The sequence below is a fragment of the Nelusetta ayraudi genome, unplaced genomic scaffold (assembly GCF_046127955.1).
Source record: "Nelusetta ayraudi isolate G7.1 ecotype Tasmania unplaced genomic scaffold, CSIRO-AGI_Nayr_v1 ptg000005l, whole genome shotgun sequence".
NCBI classification, from domain to species: domain Eukaryota; kingdom Metazoa; phylum Chordata; class Actinopteri; order Tetraodontiformes; family Monacanthidae; genus Nelusetta; species Nelusetta ayraudi.
The window spans coordinates 6,955,997-6,970,765 of record NW_027466055.1 but is presented as its reverse complement, the minus strand read 5'-3'; the positions used below and the strand labels follow the sequence as shown (position 1 = coordinate 6,970,765).

General features: G+C 41.9%; 1 protein-coding gene across 5 annotated transcripts in view; it reads left to right on the top strand.

The window, feature by feature from the left end:
- The window catches only part of arnt2 (aryl-hydrocarbon receptor nuclear translocator 2), a 34,489-nt gene extending 20,061 nt beyond the window's left edge, over positions 1–14,428 (top strand). For 2 of the 5 annotated variants that reach the window (XM_076011451.1, XM_076011435.1), the window contains 11 exons: positions 2,224–2,300; positions 2,971–3,105; positions 3,450–3,524; positions 4,263–4,414; positions 4,866–4,950; positions 5,253–5,379; positions 5,509–5,611; positions 5,827–5,965; positions 6,219–6,369; positions 10,573–10,718; positions 11,315–14,428. In XM_076011451.1, the coding sequence (XP_075867566.1) occupies positions 2,224–2,300; positions 2,971–3,105; positions 3,450–3,524; positions 4,263–4,414; positions 4,866–4,950; positions 5,253–5,379; positions 5,509–5,611; positions 5,827–5,965; positions 6,219–6,369; positions 10,573–10,718; positions 11,315–11,413 (1,289 nt within the window). In that variant the 3' untranslated portion in view covers positions 11,414–14,428. Of the gene's footprint in view, positions 1–2,223; positions 2,301–2,970; positions 3,106–3,449; positions 3,525–4,262; positions 4,419–4,865; positions 4,951–5,252; positions 5,380–5,508; positions 5,612–5,826; positions 5,966–6,218; positions 6,370–10,572; positions 10,719–11,314 lie in introns of those variants that run through there. The other 3 variants (XM_076011441.1, XM_076011458.1, XM_076011466.1) reach the window with 2 other exon arrangements.
- The last annotated feature ends 341 nt before the right edge of the window (positions 14,429–14,769 follow it).

Here is a 14,769-nt window from a genome sequence, read left to right as displayed (position 1 = left end):
CAGCTATTTTATTACTTACTATTAATATAGTTTATTCAAGTTTGGCAGCCCATATTAAAACGGCCCGCATATGGCCCCCGGGCCATAGTTTGCCCATGCCTGGCTGAGCCCAAACCATTATCCTAACCTAAATTCTAACTACTGTATCAACTAAACTCAATCAAAACTTCTTCTTTTTTTTTACCGTACCCCTAAACCTTCATCCAAACATTTAATGACAATGTTGTACGAAGAGTTGACCAGCTCATATGTCCTCACTTGAAGGAAATGCCCTCTCTCTCACACACACAGACACACGCTCACTCACAGATATACACGCACACACATAGAAACATATGTGTTTTGAAAGGTTTGACACATGTTTCACTTCCTTGCGCTAAAAATACTCCTTTGGAATGTTCTGAATACAGTACTTCTGGCGAACGTTAACAGGTAACAGACGCAGACAGCAGACAGCCGTGCACAAGCGCAGCTGCTGTTGACTTAGCGGAGTGATAAGTCAGGAATGTGGCCATGTTGTGGACTTCGTGTTCCAATGTGGAGAGGAGCCGATGACAGCGACTGTTATGTAGCCCAGTGATGAATGTCTGTTCTGCAGTCTCCTTCAGAGTTTCCCGGGTCATTCAAAGACCGAGTGTGCTCTCACATCTGTGGCCTGTGATTGGTCTGGAGTGTCGGTGCTTGTGTTGCAGTCAAGACGGCACCGACCGAGACCGAGACATAATCAAGACTATAGAGTATCGAGATCGAGACAAGGCCAAGACTTTGTGTGTATATATATATGTATATATATATATATATATATATATATATATATATATATATATGTATGTATGTATGTATGTATTCATATATATATATATATATATATATACATATATATATATATATATATCAAAGAAAAATAACAACAAAACAGGAAAAAAATGGCCAATGTCTTTTTTTAATTTGAGTTGCTTCTAAATGGAACAGCAACATTTCTTTTCAGCAAGGTATCTTTTAATGATTTTTTTTATTTTGAAGCATTTTCAAAAAAAACATCTTTGCTTCATAAAATTTAAAAAATAAATTAACTAGGAATAAGGGAGTGTGTCACTCAGGGTGTCACAAACGGCAGCAGCTGAATTATTTTCCGTTATTATCGTCTCATTGTAGTGTTGGCTGAGTCTTGACCCGTCTTGATCAGAAATCCCGAGTCCGCCCGGTCCGAGACCAAGACAAGACAACGCACCTCAGCCTCGAAAGTGGCAGTGGTGCATATACCACAGAGCAAATCTCATCTCATTTTCAGTCCAGTCAGTCTTTGCGTTTCAGTAGCAAACATCATGGTCCAGCACTGGAGCGTCGCCTGACTCTGCTCCGCTGGATGTACAAGCGCTGTTTCTCTCAGCTTGTGTCAATCCATTTCAATCAGACTGGGAATCGTTTTCACACCACAAGCTGTAAAATAGACATACAACGCACAGGCTGTTGATTGTAAATAGAGATATTCACAAGGTTTTTAGCCGCAGCATTAACGATTAGCCATTCAGCTGCTTTAATTTCATGATTTCCATACAAAATTGGGTTGGAATCATGACACATTAAAAAACTTGGTTATGAGAAAATAAAGTTTTTTCATTACTTACTGCTAACCTATATAGTAAGTAGTTAAACTCACATTCAACTGTTGTTTACATCAGTATATCACTTTACTAATGGCTGTTGTTGCATAGTAAGCAGTTCCTGTTTCAGCTTGTGGTTCTCATGTGATTTCGCAGCTGCAGTCTGCGTTATGTGGCTCAGCACCCCAGAAAAACAAAGTTAGATGATGGAGGAATTGAAAGAATTTCCCAACAATGGTCGTAAAACTGTGCTTGTTCCCAAGGTCTCATTTGACGTTTTCTCTTTTGTTGTGTCATTTATAGATTGGTTAGCAAAGTTTGTAAAAATCGAAGAGGACATCAACAGGACAAATGAAAGTGAACATCACTATTGAGATTTGGGATGTCTGAAGCAAAAAATACTTTTGTTTTCAATCTTTGTCCCTCTTCTTCCTCTTAATGATTGTGCTTAGACGAGTCAATTTGAATATTACAGCAGAGGAGTCGTGACCTTTGCAGGCCAACGTTGGCTCTCGCCAAGGAGCAAAAATAAATAAAAACAAGTGTTGGACCTAGTGACATGTCCATTAATTGGTGCTGAGTTTCTGACCATCTTTGAATCCTACATTTCCATTCTCAGGTATGACGATACCAGATGAGGACTCGGAGTCCAGTCAGACTTCAAAATACTGCCTAGTTGCCATCGGAAGGCTGCAGGTGGGTGTTAGCGGAACGAATGATTAAAGCACTAATTACTTGTCAAAGCAAGAGACCTTTAAAAATGTCAACATTGTCCACAGACACTCCAGTGTCATTGATTTCACTCAAAATGCGATGCCAGTTGGCCTTTTATGCTACTTTTTTTTTTTTTTTTTTTTTTTTTTTTAAAGCCTATGGCTGCCAGTGATGAATGAAGCTAAGGCAGCACACGCATACACAAACTTAAATCTTACACTACCAGTCAAAAGTTTGGACACACCTGCTTCTTCTTTATTTTACTACTTTCTACACTGTCTACAAACTGAAGACATTGAATGTATGACCCAGATATGTGGATTAATGTGGCAAAAGAAAAAAATGTTAAATACCTAAATATGTTATGTTATATACATTTCATATGAAGGGTGGCTATTCTACATCATCTAAAATATAAAACTTGTTTGAGTTATTTCACACTTTTTTGTTAAATACATATTCCATATGGGTTCATTCATAATTTTGATGCCTTGAGTGAAAATCTACAACGTAAATAGTCTGGAAAATGAAAGAAAAATAATTAAATTAGAAGTATGTGTTATACTTACTGTTTGTAAACAAGAGTGTTGGGTTTTCTCTGGTCCAACACCGTTTTCCAATCATGAGCTTGTTGTTCCTTCATGTCCATTAGGTGACCAGTTCTCCAGTGTCCATGGATATGAACGGCTTGTCAGTGCCCACAGAGTTCCTGTCACGGCACAACTCGGACGGTGTCATCACGTTTGTTGACCCACGGTGCATCAACGTCATTGGCTACCAGCCCCAGGTGAGCACACGATTGATGATCTTTGTGCGAGTCTTCATCTTGTATCCACATCAAAATCATCCACCAGCAAAAGTTCCACAATGGTAATGTTATTATGTCACTGCACACGTCACCACTACTTGGATCGACTTCAGACGCTTGTGTTTAAAAATGAAATAGAAAAAAATAAAAATAAAAGACAAATCTAAGCAAACAATTGCTGCGTTTTCCATTCGTTTTTCGCAAAATAAAAGCAATATTTCTAATTTCAGTCCTACTTTCTACCTCCTTTTTCGGGTTGGTCTAGCTTAATTCTTGGCTCTGTGAAATGGACTAAACTAAGCTGAGCTGTGTTCTGTCTTAAGGACCTGTTGGGGAAAGACATCCAGGAGTTCTGCCACCCTGAGGACCAGAGTCACTTGAGAGAAAGTTTCCAACAGGTATGGCCAAACATTCACTGTCACTGTGGTCATGTTAAAGTAGACTCCGATTAGAATGTGCAATATGCAATGACAAATAATCAGCCTCTAGTGTCATCTCTACTGGCCTGAGGCCTGTATAGTTTGTGCACCGTTAAACCCAAACAGCATTTGTTTCCTTCTGCCCTTGCCTTTATGGTCAAGCCTCTGAAGGATATTCTTTAGGGAAATGGGTTTATAGATCTTTGTCATTTTTTTAGTAGATCAATGGTACATTTTACAGACATGTTTTTGTTTTCACTCTGTGGAAAATTGTTTGGCCTTCATCCAGGACACTTTGAATACAATCCATCTTCACTTTTGTTGTTTGTTCTTGGCAAACGTAATCCCCTCAGTACACACATTCTTGCTTTGGTTCAACTCACACGATTTCTGGAAACTGAACCATTTGGGTTCTGTAGTTTCAATCACAAGCAAAGTGGGTTTTTTTGCATTTAGTGAAATGAGGCTTCCAGAAAGTGTCTGCTTTGCGTTATCTTGTTTTCTGTTGTATTAAACCAGATTGTCTCTGCGCAGGCAGACTCTCACCACGCGTTTAAATTAAATTGAATTGAATTACAGCAAATTTCTGTTGTTTTCCTGGTTCAGAATATATGTCTATCTTAATCTGTTAAATTGCTTTAATATACCGTGACTTACATAAAAAATGCAGACTTTCCATAATCCATTGTGTTAACAAGTGTTTTTGCTCCCACTCAGGTTGTGAAGTTGAAGGGTCAGGTTCTGTCAGTCATGTATCGCTTCCGAATGAAAAACAGAGAGTGGATGCTGATTCGAACCAGCAGCTTCACCTTCCAGAACCCTTACTCTGATGAGATCGAGTACATCATCTGCACCAACACTAATGTCAAGTAGGTTCCTCAAACTCACTTTCATTTATAGTGTTTTGAAGAATTACGCTGACGTCAATGGATAGATGAACTTAATGAACTTAATCTATACGTCCACAATTTAGGAAAGAATGTCAGATTTTGTTGTGTTTTAACAAAATAATAATTTTGAAGGTTTTGTTCCCAGAATTTCCATCACTAACACTCTAGAGCATTCTCTTCAATCTGAAGGTTTTCCCATGTGTAGACAGAATTTTGACTTAAAAGTTGAAAATAAAAATATTTGTCTTTAGCTTGGCCACATAGAAAAGATGTGCATACATTTAAAATGTGTACTCTAAATTATGTGTACTGCGGCTTAGCCTCGAAATATTACCACACTAATTATAATTGTCCTAAAGTCTCACAGAGTGATTTCCTCTTCTGGCTCTCTAAGCTGCTAACACAGCACATGGTGTGTCGTATTTTGCAGGCAGCTACAGCAGCAGCAACAGGCAGAACTTGAGGTTCACCAAAGAGATGGACTGACGGCCTATGACCTTTCTCAGGTAACCCAGGTGAATTCCCTTTTCTTCTGCTTCATCCTTCTTTTTTTTAACAGAAGCAAAGCAGCCCCTAAATCCTCAATCTAAATGTTTACAGAATAACCCAACATATGAGCAGAAGTGGAACTCATGAGAATACAACACATTCCTCATCCAAAATTGTCATTTTAACATACACAGATTTTTATTTCCACGACTTCATGCTTATTATTTCAATTGGTTTTCACATTTCTGGTTTGACTGTTTGAGCTACGTTTGAACCTCTGAAAACTTAAGAGCCTCCTCTCTCTTAACTGTGTTCGCCGAACGAGCAGGTGCCTGTGGCCAGCGTCAGCGCCGGTGGAGTGCACGAGGCAGGGAAGAGTATTGATAAGACGGAAGCCCTGTTCTCCCAGGAAAGAGACCCCCGCTTTGCTGAGATGTACAGCAGCATCTCTGGATGTATGAACACACACACACACACACACTGTCCAGAAACCCCTGCATGCTTACTGGCAATTCCTATTGTAGTTCCTGCATGTCTTTGTTGCAGTGTTAATTCTATAATTCTTGCCCTAATCCTGTGTGTAGCCGGTGATAAGAAGATGATGGTACCATCCTCCAGTGCTGGGGGACAGCAGCTTTACTCGCAGAGCTCTCCGTTCCAGCAAGGACACTCTGGCAAAAGCTTCAGGTAAGAGTCGAAACAGGAGCGTTAGTGTAGGTGCAGCTCAAAAGAATTTATTCAAATCTGACCCCAAATTCACACCAAAAGCGTCTGCGGTTTAACCCACCGCACAGCAGACGCGCCGCAGACGCTTTAGGGTGAATTGGGGGTAACATTATTTTTTGGGGGGTTGCAAAAGACACGAAAAGTCTAAACCTTGCCTCATCCTTTCTTTCATACAGCTCTTCTGTGATCCACGTTCCCAACGTGAATGACATCCAGCCGTCAGGTTCATCCAATCAGAACCTGGCTCAGATCAGCAGACAGCTCAACCCGGGCCAGGTGGCGTGGTCAGGCAACCGGCCCCCCTTCTCCGGACAGGTAGCTCCTAAATCATAGTACAGACTTCACATTAAGTGTGTGTTGGAGTCACCAAAGTAAATATTTTTGTCGTTTTAAGACTGTAAGTAGTAAATTAGCAAATCTCCATATTTGCATTGAGCAAAAACGCTGCATATTTAATGCAACTTTGGCTGTGCAGGAATGCAGAGCAGGCCTGTGCGTAAACCACGAGCTGACTGTGCACTTGTAATCCTGCTCGGCTGCCAGTGTGACCAGTGTGTTTGTTCTCCAGCCAAGTAAAGCCCAATCCAGTCCGTTTGGTATTGGTTCTGGCCACAGCTACCAGACTGACCCGGCCTCCTACAGTCCCCTGTCATCTCCAGCCACTTCCTCCCCCAGCGGCAACGCATACTCTGGCCTGACAAACCGCAGCACGGCCTTCGGTGAGTTCACTTCGGTTTTTGACCTCAGTGATTCATACTGGAAGCGCAACGTGATAGTTTCACGTTATTTCGTGATAATTATCACTAAATTATTTTCTAGGGTGGCAGCAGTGCACTTCTGTAGATTCACCCCGTGGTTGTTTTTTTTTTTTTTTTTTTTTTAATTATCTTTTTATTTGGAAAGGAAAATTTCCATCGAATACATTAATTACAAACTTAGTCATTCAAGGACATATAGAAAACGAAACACTTCAGAGCATCTAAATATCACATAAAAAAAGCAGGCTAGATTTATACATAGCACAAGCACATTCATATGAAATCAGATCTAATTGGTTTTTACGTATTCAGTCCATTTGATCAGTGGGTGTTATTGAAATAGCAGTGCAGGTGTTGCCATGGAAAGAAAAGAAAAGAAGAGAAGAAGAGGGAGCAAAAATACTGTAGCTGCAGTCCAATTTTTTTTGCACCCTGAAATGTTGTGTTGGTCGTTCTAATGATTAATGGGGCAACTGGATTGCCGAGGTTCTACCTCCAGGCAAATCAATTGCCCTTTTATGAATTGAGTGTCTCCACCCAAAACGTTGAGTGATTGCTCAATGTTTTGGGTGGGGACACTCAACGTTCCAGTCCGACTAAATATTGGTGCAAAAAATGTTTTCTGGGTAGAGGTAGCGGCAAAGCAGCGAGCGGGGCTGGGGGGTGGGGGGGTTGCAGAGGCAACGACACAGGAAAACATCACTGCAGGCATCTCTTCCATGGTTCTCCTGACAAGGTGTTCAATCCTGAGATTTGAGTCAGGGTGTGGACATCACTCTCCCACCTTCACTTTACACACTTCTCTTACTTTGGAGGAGCTAAAAAAACAGTGCAGGCTGCTTTCTCTTCCTATCAGAAATCTAAATTACGACAACAACGGGAGTGTTTTAAACATGAGCATTCCAAATGTATTCCGTTTCAATTTATTTATTTCTTAAGAGGACAGTGTACAGTCTACAGTTTACAACGATTGTACCCAATTTCAGCCAGGGTCTGGTTTACATTGGTGGCCCCCTGCCAGTTGTTATAGGCACAGCACCTTTAAATGTCGTGTGCAAAATACAAAGTGAAACCAAACTGCTACAATCAAACTTTTTTTAAAAAAAAAAAGCAAACCAAAACAAGGCAAAGCCCGTCACCTCGTTGCAACACAAAAGTATTTTTAGTGTTGTGAACAGGGAACTGCCCATAATAGACGAGCTTGTGTGGTCCCGCTGCTACATGATCGTAATCTCATTCTGTCTGTCCACAGTTCCTCAATAAATAATTTGTTGTCCAGAAAAATTAATAATGGCGAGCAGCGTTCTCCACTTCTCACACATCTGTCAGTCCAGTGGCCAGTGTGGCAATGTGTTTGGTTGATGAGCCTTGACCTCAAGCTGCGACGAGTTCACATTTGCAGCATATTCAGTTCCATTTGGAAAACAATTTTGCTGCTTAAAAGCCCGACTTTTGTGCTGCTATACAGATAATTATATGGATAGTGAAGCAAAGTCAATTGAGCCAAAATCACTTATTAACGGTTCCACTGTTATTATACATCATTTTGAGGCTTTGAAAGCTTTTATCTCTTCACACTGTGTTGATGGCTTTTTTTTCCCCCGTGTGGCCAGTGATTAGTACAGAAATGTTGCAAACAAGGCTTTTGAAAGACTATTTAATACATTTTCTAATGGCAGGCTGGCAAAAATGAATGTCAGACATCCTATGTTGTGTTGTCTGCCTCTCACAAATTTGTATAAACTGTGGAGAAAAAAAAAAACCAAGCGTTCCAATCCAGTCTGATTTAAAACCCAAAGAGTGACGACAAAGTAGATTTGTTGAGCTCAACCCCAAACTCTGTGTGTGTGTGTGTGTGTGTGTGTGTGTGTGTGTGTGTGTGTGTGTGTGTGTGTGTGTGTGTGTGTGTGTGTGTGTGTGTGTGTGTGTGTGTGTGTGTGTGTGTGTGTGTGTGACTTTTGTTTTAACTTGCCTGTTATGTTCTCAGCGGCCGTGACATAAATTATATAACCACAACAAGTATATTCATTAATTTTGACAGTCTTCAAATTAAAAGCATGCCACCAAAGACATTACTTATACATTTTGAGTCTCGAAACTGTTGCTTTGAGTAGCGAAGAAGCGATTTTCCACTTCGGCCACTTAAAGCAGATCAACTGAACTCATTTGCCTCAAGTCGCACTGCTGAAGTGATTAAAACAGCCATCTAGTCAGTTTCCCTGCTGATTGTCGTCCACATGGCAATAGGAATGAATCATATCCAGCTCACACGGCTGCTTGATGTTCTTTTAATGGCCGGGCACATTAGCAAAATATATGATCCTTGGAAAGTTCCTTGTTTACCGTTTGTTTGCATTTTTTTCTTATTCAGTTTTGCTTGCTGTGTTTTCCACCAACTCTGCTCTTCTCTTCGCTTTGTTTTTTTTCTCCCGTTTTAAACATGCTAGCAGTCAAAGGCTGCACTTTGCCAGTCATCTTGTCCTTTTGCTGGTGCTCATTTTCTGTTCAGTCTTGTCTGCCTTCCACTTCAGCTACACGCAAGCAGCCAGCCATTTTATTTGGATAATTAGTCAGCATTTTTTACAATGCTGCCAAGTCTCACAGGCTGGGCTCAGCAGAGGAGATAGGCTTTTGTTTTGTTTTTATATTGAGAATTGCCAAGGTGTTCCTCTGCAGGAAGGAGAGCGCGACATTTCAGTCCGACGTCTTTAACGTCCAAAACAACTTTTGCGTGGAATTGAGTGTTTGATTGTATTTAAAGTTAGAAATGTTTGCTGCTCAAAATTGTAAGGATCAATTTGTTTTTTCATTAGAAGAAGTTACCAGAATTAAAGTTCATACCGATATGGCTACACTGATTAGCCAAATTAGAGATCCCAATCCCCGTCATGTTTATGTTTCGAGATTACAGTACGCAACATACAAATAGATTCAGTTGTGTTCGGTTACACCACCATTGTGAGGTCTGGAAGGCTTTGTGCTCCCCAGTCAGGCTGTGTGAGCCGTTTCCTACATTGATACAGCTTTTCTTACTGCTGTGTGGTCGCAGCACATCAGTTTGATAATATAATCCATGTGAAGAGTGCCTACAAGTTGAAAGCTTCATACTCTAGATAAAATAATGAGAGTGAGAGCAGAACAGCCAACGCTGCCAGACCTACAGGGAGACCTCTGATCCTGCAGCTGGCTCAGCAGGACTGGGATGAGCCTTCACAGCCAGGGTTATTTGTCCAGTTGTATCTTAGCAACTGCTGCTCCCACTTCCCTGACGCCTACTCCCTCCTGCTGATCTCCTCCAATATATGTTGGTTCGACGACGTACTCTGCCAGCATACACTGGCTACAGCACTATCGGTCTCGTCGTGCAGAGCAGTGTTTTCCAACCACTGCGCTGCAGCACACGAGTGTACTGTGAGATGTGAAAAATGATCCAATTTCACTCAATTGTTCTATTAAAAAATTATAACACTCTATTGTTGAGTGACTGCGCTTTAAAGGAATGTGAGTCTATTTTCCTCCCTGGATATCAGCTTTGTGTGCATCTGAACAGGGCCAGGTTTCACACTGACTGACTAATAATAAATTCTAGAGACTACACCACCTGTCAGAAGTTTGGACACATTGGACATCTTCTCATGCTATGTTTACTTGTTTACTCCTTTTTACATTGTAGATGCATACGGAAGACGTCAAATATATGAACAATATATATGAAATTATATAGCAAATTAAACATTGTTAAATAACTCTGAATGATTTATATGAAGGGGGCTATTTTGAAGAAATTCAAATATGAAATGTTCTTGAGTTACCTCACACTTTTTTTGTTTTCCTACATAATTCCATATGTGTTTCATTCATTTATTGTTTTGATCCCTGAAGTGAGAATCTTTGTAAATAGTCATTAAAATAAAAGAAAAAGGATAAAATTAGAAGATGTACCCAAACTTTTGACTGGTACATTATATTGTCATTATTAGGCCCAAAGGTGTCATTTTATAATATTTTTGGTTGGTGGTGTGCCATGGTGTTTTTTCAAAGAAAAAAAATGTGCCATCGCTCAAAAAATTTAAATTGAAACAAAAAAAAAACCAAGGCATTCTACTCACATGTGTCGTCAATTTTGACGAAATTCATCTCCAGTCGCCCTGCGTGTACCTTCAGATGTGTCGGGCGAAAGCAGTCAGAGTGGAGGCCAGTTCCAGGGTCGCCCCAGTGAGGTGTGGTCGCAGTGGCAGAACCAGCATCACTCGCAGCCGGCCGGAGAGCAGCACACGCACACCAACCCCAGCCAGACGGAAGTCTTCCAGGTAACACGCACCACACGCGCACACGCGAGCGCCTCCAACTGGACCCTAACCCGCAGTTCACTCTGAAGGCGTCCGTGGCCGTTAAAGTCAGTGACTATGCCTACATGCAGAGCTTAATCAAGCTCAGCTCAGAGTTCGGTTTCCTCGTCTAATCGGAAAGTCGAATTATTGAAGGGAACGTGTCCTCCCCAACACTAGGGGGCGAAATCAGTCATTTCAGCACGTTCATTTATCCTCTTTTGTCGCACAGTAACAACACAACTGGAGTGCAATACAACACCGATGTAATGTCCTTTCTGGCTGTCAAACAATAAAGCAGATTTCACTTTAAATCTGAAAGTATAATGAACAAAATGCATGCGTTTCTTTAAATGCACACGAAACGACAACCTGGGTTGTCCCGCTCGGAAACGCCGTTTGGTGTGAGACGGTACCGAGCGGTTTCCACGCCGCAGACACTTTTGGTGTGAATTGAGGGTAATAACGTGCAGATGTCCGTCTGACCTCGGAAACGCTCTCTCTCTCTCTCTCTCTCTCTCTCTCTCTCTCTCTCTCTCTCTCTCTCTCTCTCTCTCTCTCTCTGTGTGTGTCTGCAGGACATGTTACCCATGGCTGGAGATCCCACCCAGGGCACAGCCAACTACAACATCGAGGACTTTGCTGACCTTGGCATGTTCCCTCCCTTCTCTGAGTAACACTATCGCTCTTCGAACCCCCCTTTGAACCGGACTCGTGTTTTTGTGTTTATCCCATGCCGTCTCGCTCCTTTTTTCTACGTCGCTGGATCACCCGACGCGCCGGCGTGCCAGAAAAACCAGAATGTCAGGGCGCGCTCATTAGACACCCCGTCCAGCCATGTTTAGTCGCCTAGGCCTGCCACAACCCTATGTATTTACAGACACATGCATACCTCATCGCTGCAGCGAGGAAGCCCGACCGTCAGATGGAAGGAGGGTCACTCAACCCGCGGGGCTCCAAACCCCCCCCCCCCCGCAGATCCGCGCCACAGTGAACAGAATGTCGAAGCACAAAGCTCTCTCCAGTCAGCGTGTGGCGCAGCGAGAGGAGGTCGTAGTGTTGTTGTCAAGACTAGAGGGTAAAGAGACCGAGACGTTTGGGGTTCGAGACCAAGACAAGACTTTAAATATCAAAGAAAGATAACGACAAAACAGGTAAAAAATGGCCAGTATCTTTTTTTAAATTCAAGTTCGCTTCTAAATGGAACAGCAACATCTCTTTCAGCGAGGTATCTTTTAGTCATTTTCTTTAACATTTTGCTGCTTTGCAAACTATTTTGAACCATTTTCAGAAAAACAACTTTGCTTAATAGGATTGAAAAATAAATTAACAAGGACTAAGGGGCAGGGTGTCACTCACTCTGGGTGTCACAAACAGAGCGTCAAACGGCAGCAGTTGGATTCTTTTACATTATTATCGTGTCATCGCAGTGTTGGCTCGCCAGGTCTGGATCAAAAATCCGGAGTCCGTCCAGTCCCCCCCAGACCGAGACCAAAAAAGAGTAAAAATGCCTCTAAGTCCGAAATGAGACCAAGACCCTTGAAAAGTGATCTGGAGACCAAGACCAATCTCCAGGACTTCAACACTAGTAGATGGGTTCTCAGGAGGCGCAGTTATCACTGCGCTCCAGGTCGTCCCAGCAGAAAGCAAACTTTGAACTTCCACTACGAGTCTTTCTTCCTTTAAAAGGTGAGAGGACTTTGTGTCAGCAAACATGATACACAACCGCTGCATACACTATACATAAGGTAACTCAGCACAGCAAAATTGTGAGCCTGGGTATGCAGAGTCATTGCTCAGCCGCTATGTCGAGGTGCCTGACATGTTTTTGGGTGGTGGTTGAAAACTCACACAAACTCCACACAGGAAGCACCCTGGGCAGCCACCCTGGGGGATTTGAACCCAGGATCTTCTGGGCTTCTGTGAGATCTTCTGGAGATCTTTCGTGAAACCACAGCGCTAACCGCTGCATCACTACTCGAGTCAAACCTGTTCACCTTTTCAGTTGCCGTGCGCTGATACAACCCCCCCAAAAAAAGGGAAGTTAGTGTATTTTCGAGGTTGTTATACAGACGACGATGCCGATGAACCACTTGTTACCCTTTAAATGAGGTCTTACGCAGTGGCTCCATCAGCCTGCTGTCGGCTGTAAGTGGACATTCGTTTCGGCCCCTTTCCCTGTCAGGAAGCCAGTTTGACCTCGTCTTGTGTGCTGCAGTAATTGATTGGCAGTCGTGCGGTTGGCTGCTCCTGAGGGTTTGGTGCGCGCGCACACTGCAAAGGGTGTTTGACGCAGTATGTTGTAGGTGGTTTTAAATCTAGCCGTGGTCATGCCATTAGAAGTGTGAGTCATTGGCTGCCGTATCACACTAGATTCCACTGTGTCCAACTTTTTTTTTTTTTTTTTTTCTGTTTTTGCTTTAACCTTCTTTCTTTAAAAGAAGAAGTGAATCATTTCATATAGAAACTTTTCTCTATTTATACTCCATTCTTAGTAAATTTATAAAAAAAAAAGGGGGGGGGGGAGAAAAAAATATCATCTAAAAATATCATTTGTTGGAAGAAACGCAAACCTCAGCAGCAACACACCAGAGCTGTTAAAATATAAATTTGGTCATATTTCCAGTTAATGTCCAGGCAGTTAATGTCAGTAGAGCTGATGGTTACCTCACTTGATGACGGCTGCCGTGACTGTCGAGAGCTTTTCCTTCACGACGCTGTTAATGTATATACAGACGAGTCTCGACTCCGCTCGCTCCTTCACTTCACGAGATGCGAGTGCTGAAAAACACGCACGCCTTCATCTGCCTGGTGCAGCCTCTTCACCACCGACTGCCAGGCGGCAGCAGCAGCAGGACAAAGAGCTCGTCCACGCGGTGCTGCCTTCATCGCCTCACTCATCGCATTGACTTTACTGTGTAAAACCCCATTTGTGACTGTTGAAACTTCGCTGTACACATCGACGACGACGACGACGACAACAAAAAAAGATGATACTCATTGCGGACAGTTGCTTAGCTAAGGCTTAAAGTGCACTTCATGATGCTACCTGTGGATCCCACCAGCCTGCTTTTAGAATGGAGGGGGGGGGGGGGACTCAAATGCCATACAGTTGAAGCAAAGTGCAGTATATACTAGTGTGTTTGGTGTTCTGCTCAGACATTGTCACTTGATTTTAGTCTTTTCAGCTGTCAAGAGACCGAATCCTGCTTTCTCGCAGAGGAAGCTTTTTCATGATAGATTGTATAATGTGTCTGACACGTGGACGGGACTACAACCACAGCATCTTTTTGCTAAAGATCTCCAATTGATGTTTCCTATGTAAATAATGTGACTTTTTATGTCGACCCGTGTTCTTTTCACACAGTACACGTTTTTTTGTCTCGTTTTAATGATGTCATGTGCAATGTGAAAACATGTAACTATTGGTATTTAGTTAGTCTGTTAATTGTAAATTGCGTTCTAGGCCTGTATAAATTGTGTAAATGTGCCCCATTATTTTTCTGTAACAAATTGTGATTGTGATAATAAATTCTTATTGGTTATGTGGCTTCCATTCAACATTTTAGTCTTCGTCGTTGTCATGGTTTATACATGGAACTCAGTTTGTAAAGGTGAAACCTCTCTTTACTAATGTCATTCATGTTTTCTTGATTAAATGCTGAGTTTAACAATTAAAGCTATGTTCACTTTGTACAGTGTTGTAGTACTGCATATGTGGAAGCTTGGTCCAAAGGTATATTCATTTCAGATTTCCCTACCATTGGTACTTCCTATGGCTGAGAGATGCGGATAGTAAGTACCCCTGTCATTGGCAGTAGTAGTAGTTAGTAATTAATGGCAGTAACATTGTAATATATCACCATATTACTTGTCATAACAAGAGGTTTTGTTAGGCAAGACATTTTTCTTTTGAATAAAGAAAGAACAAATTGTCTCTGACAGGAAACCTACAAGACATAGAATGTTATTTCAAGTTATCTGAGATATTCTGAGAATTTTACAGCGCGTGAACAGGTCATTATTTTTGCAG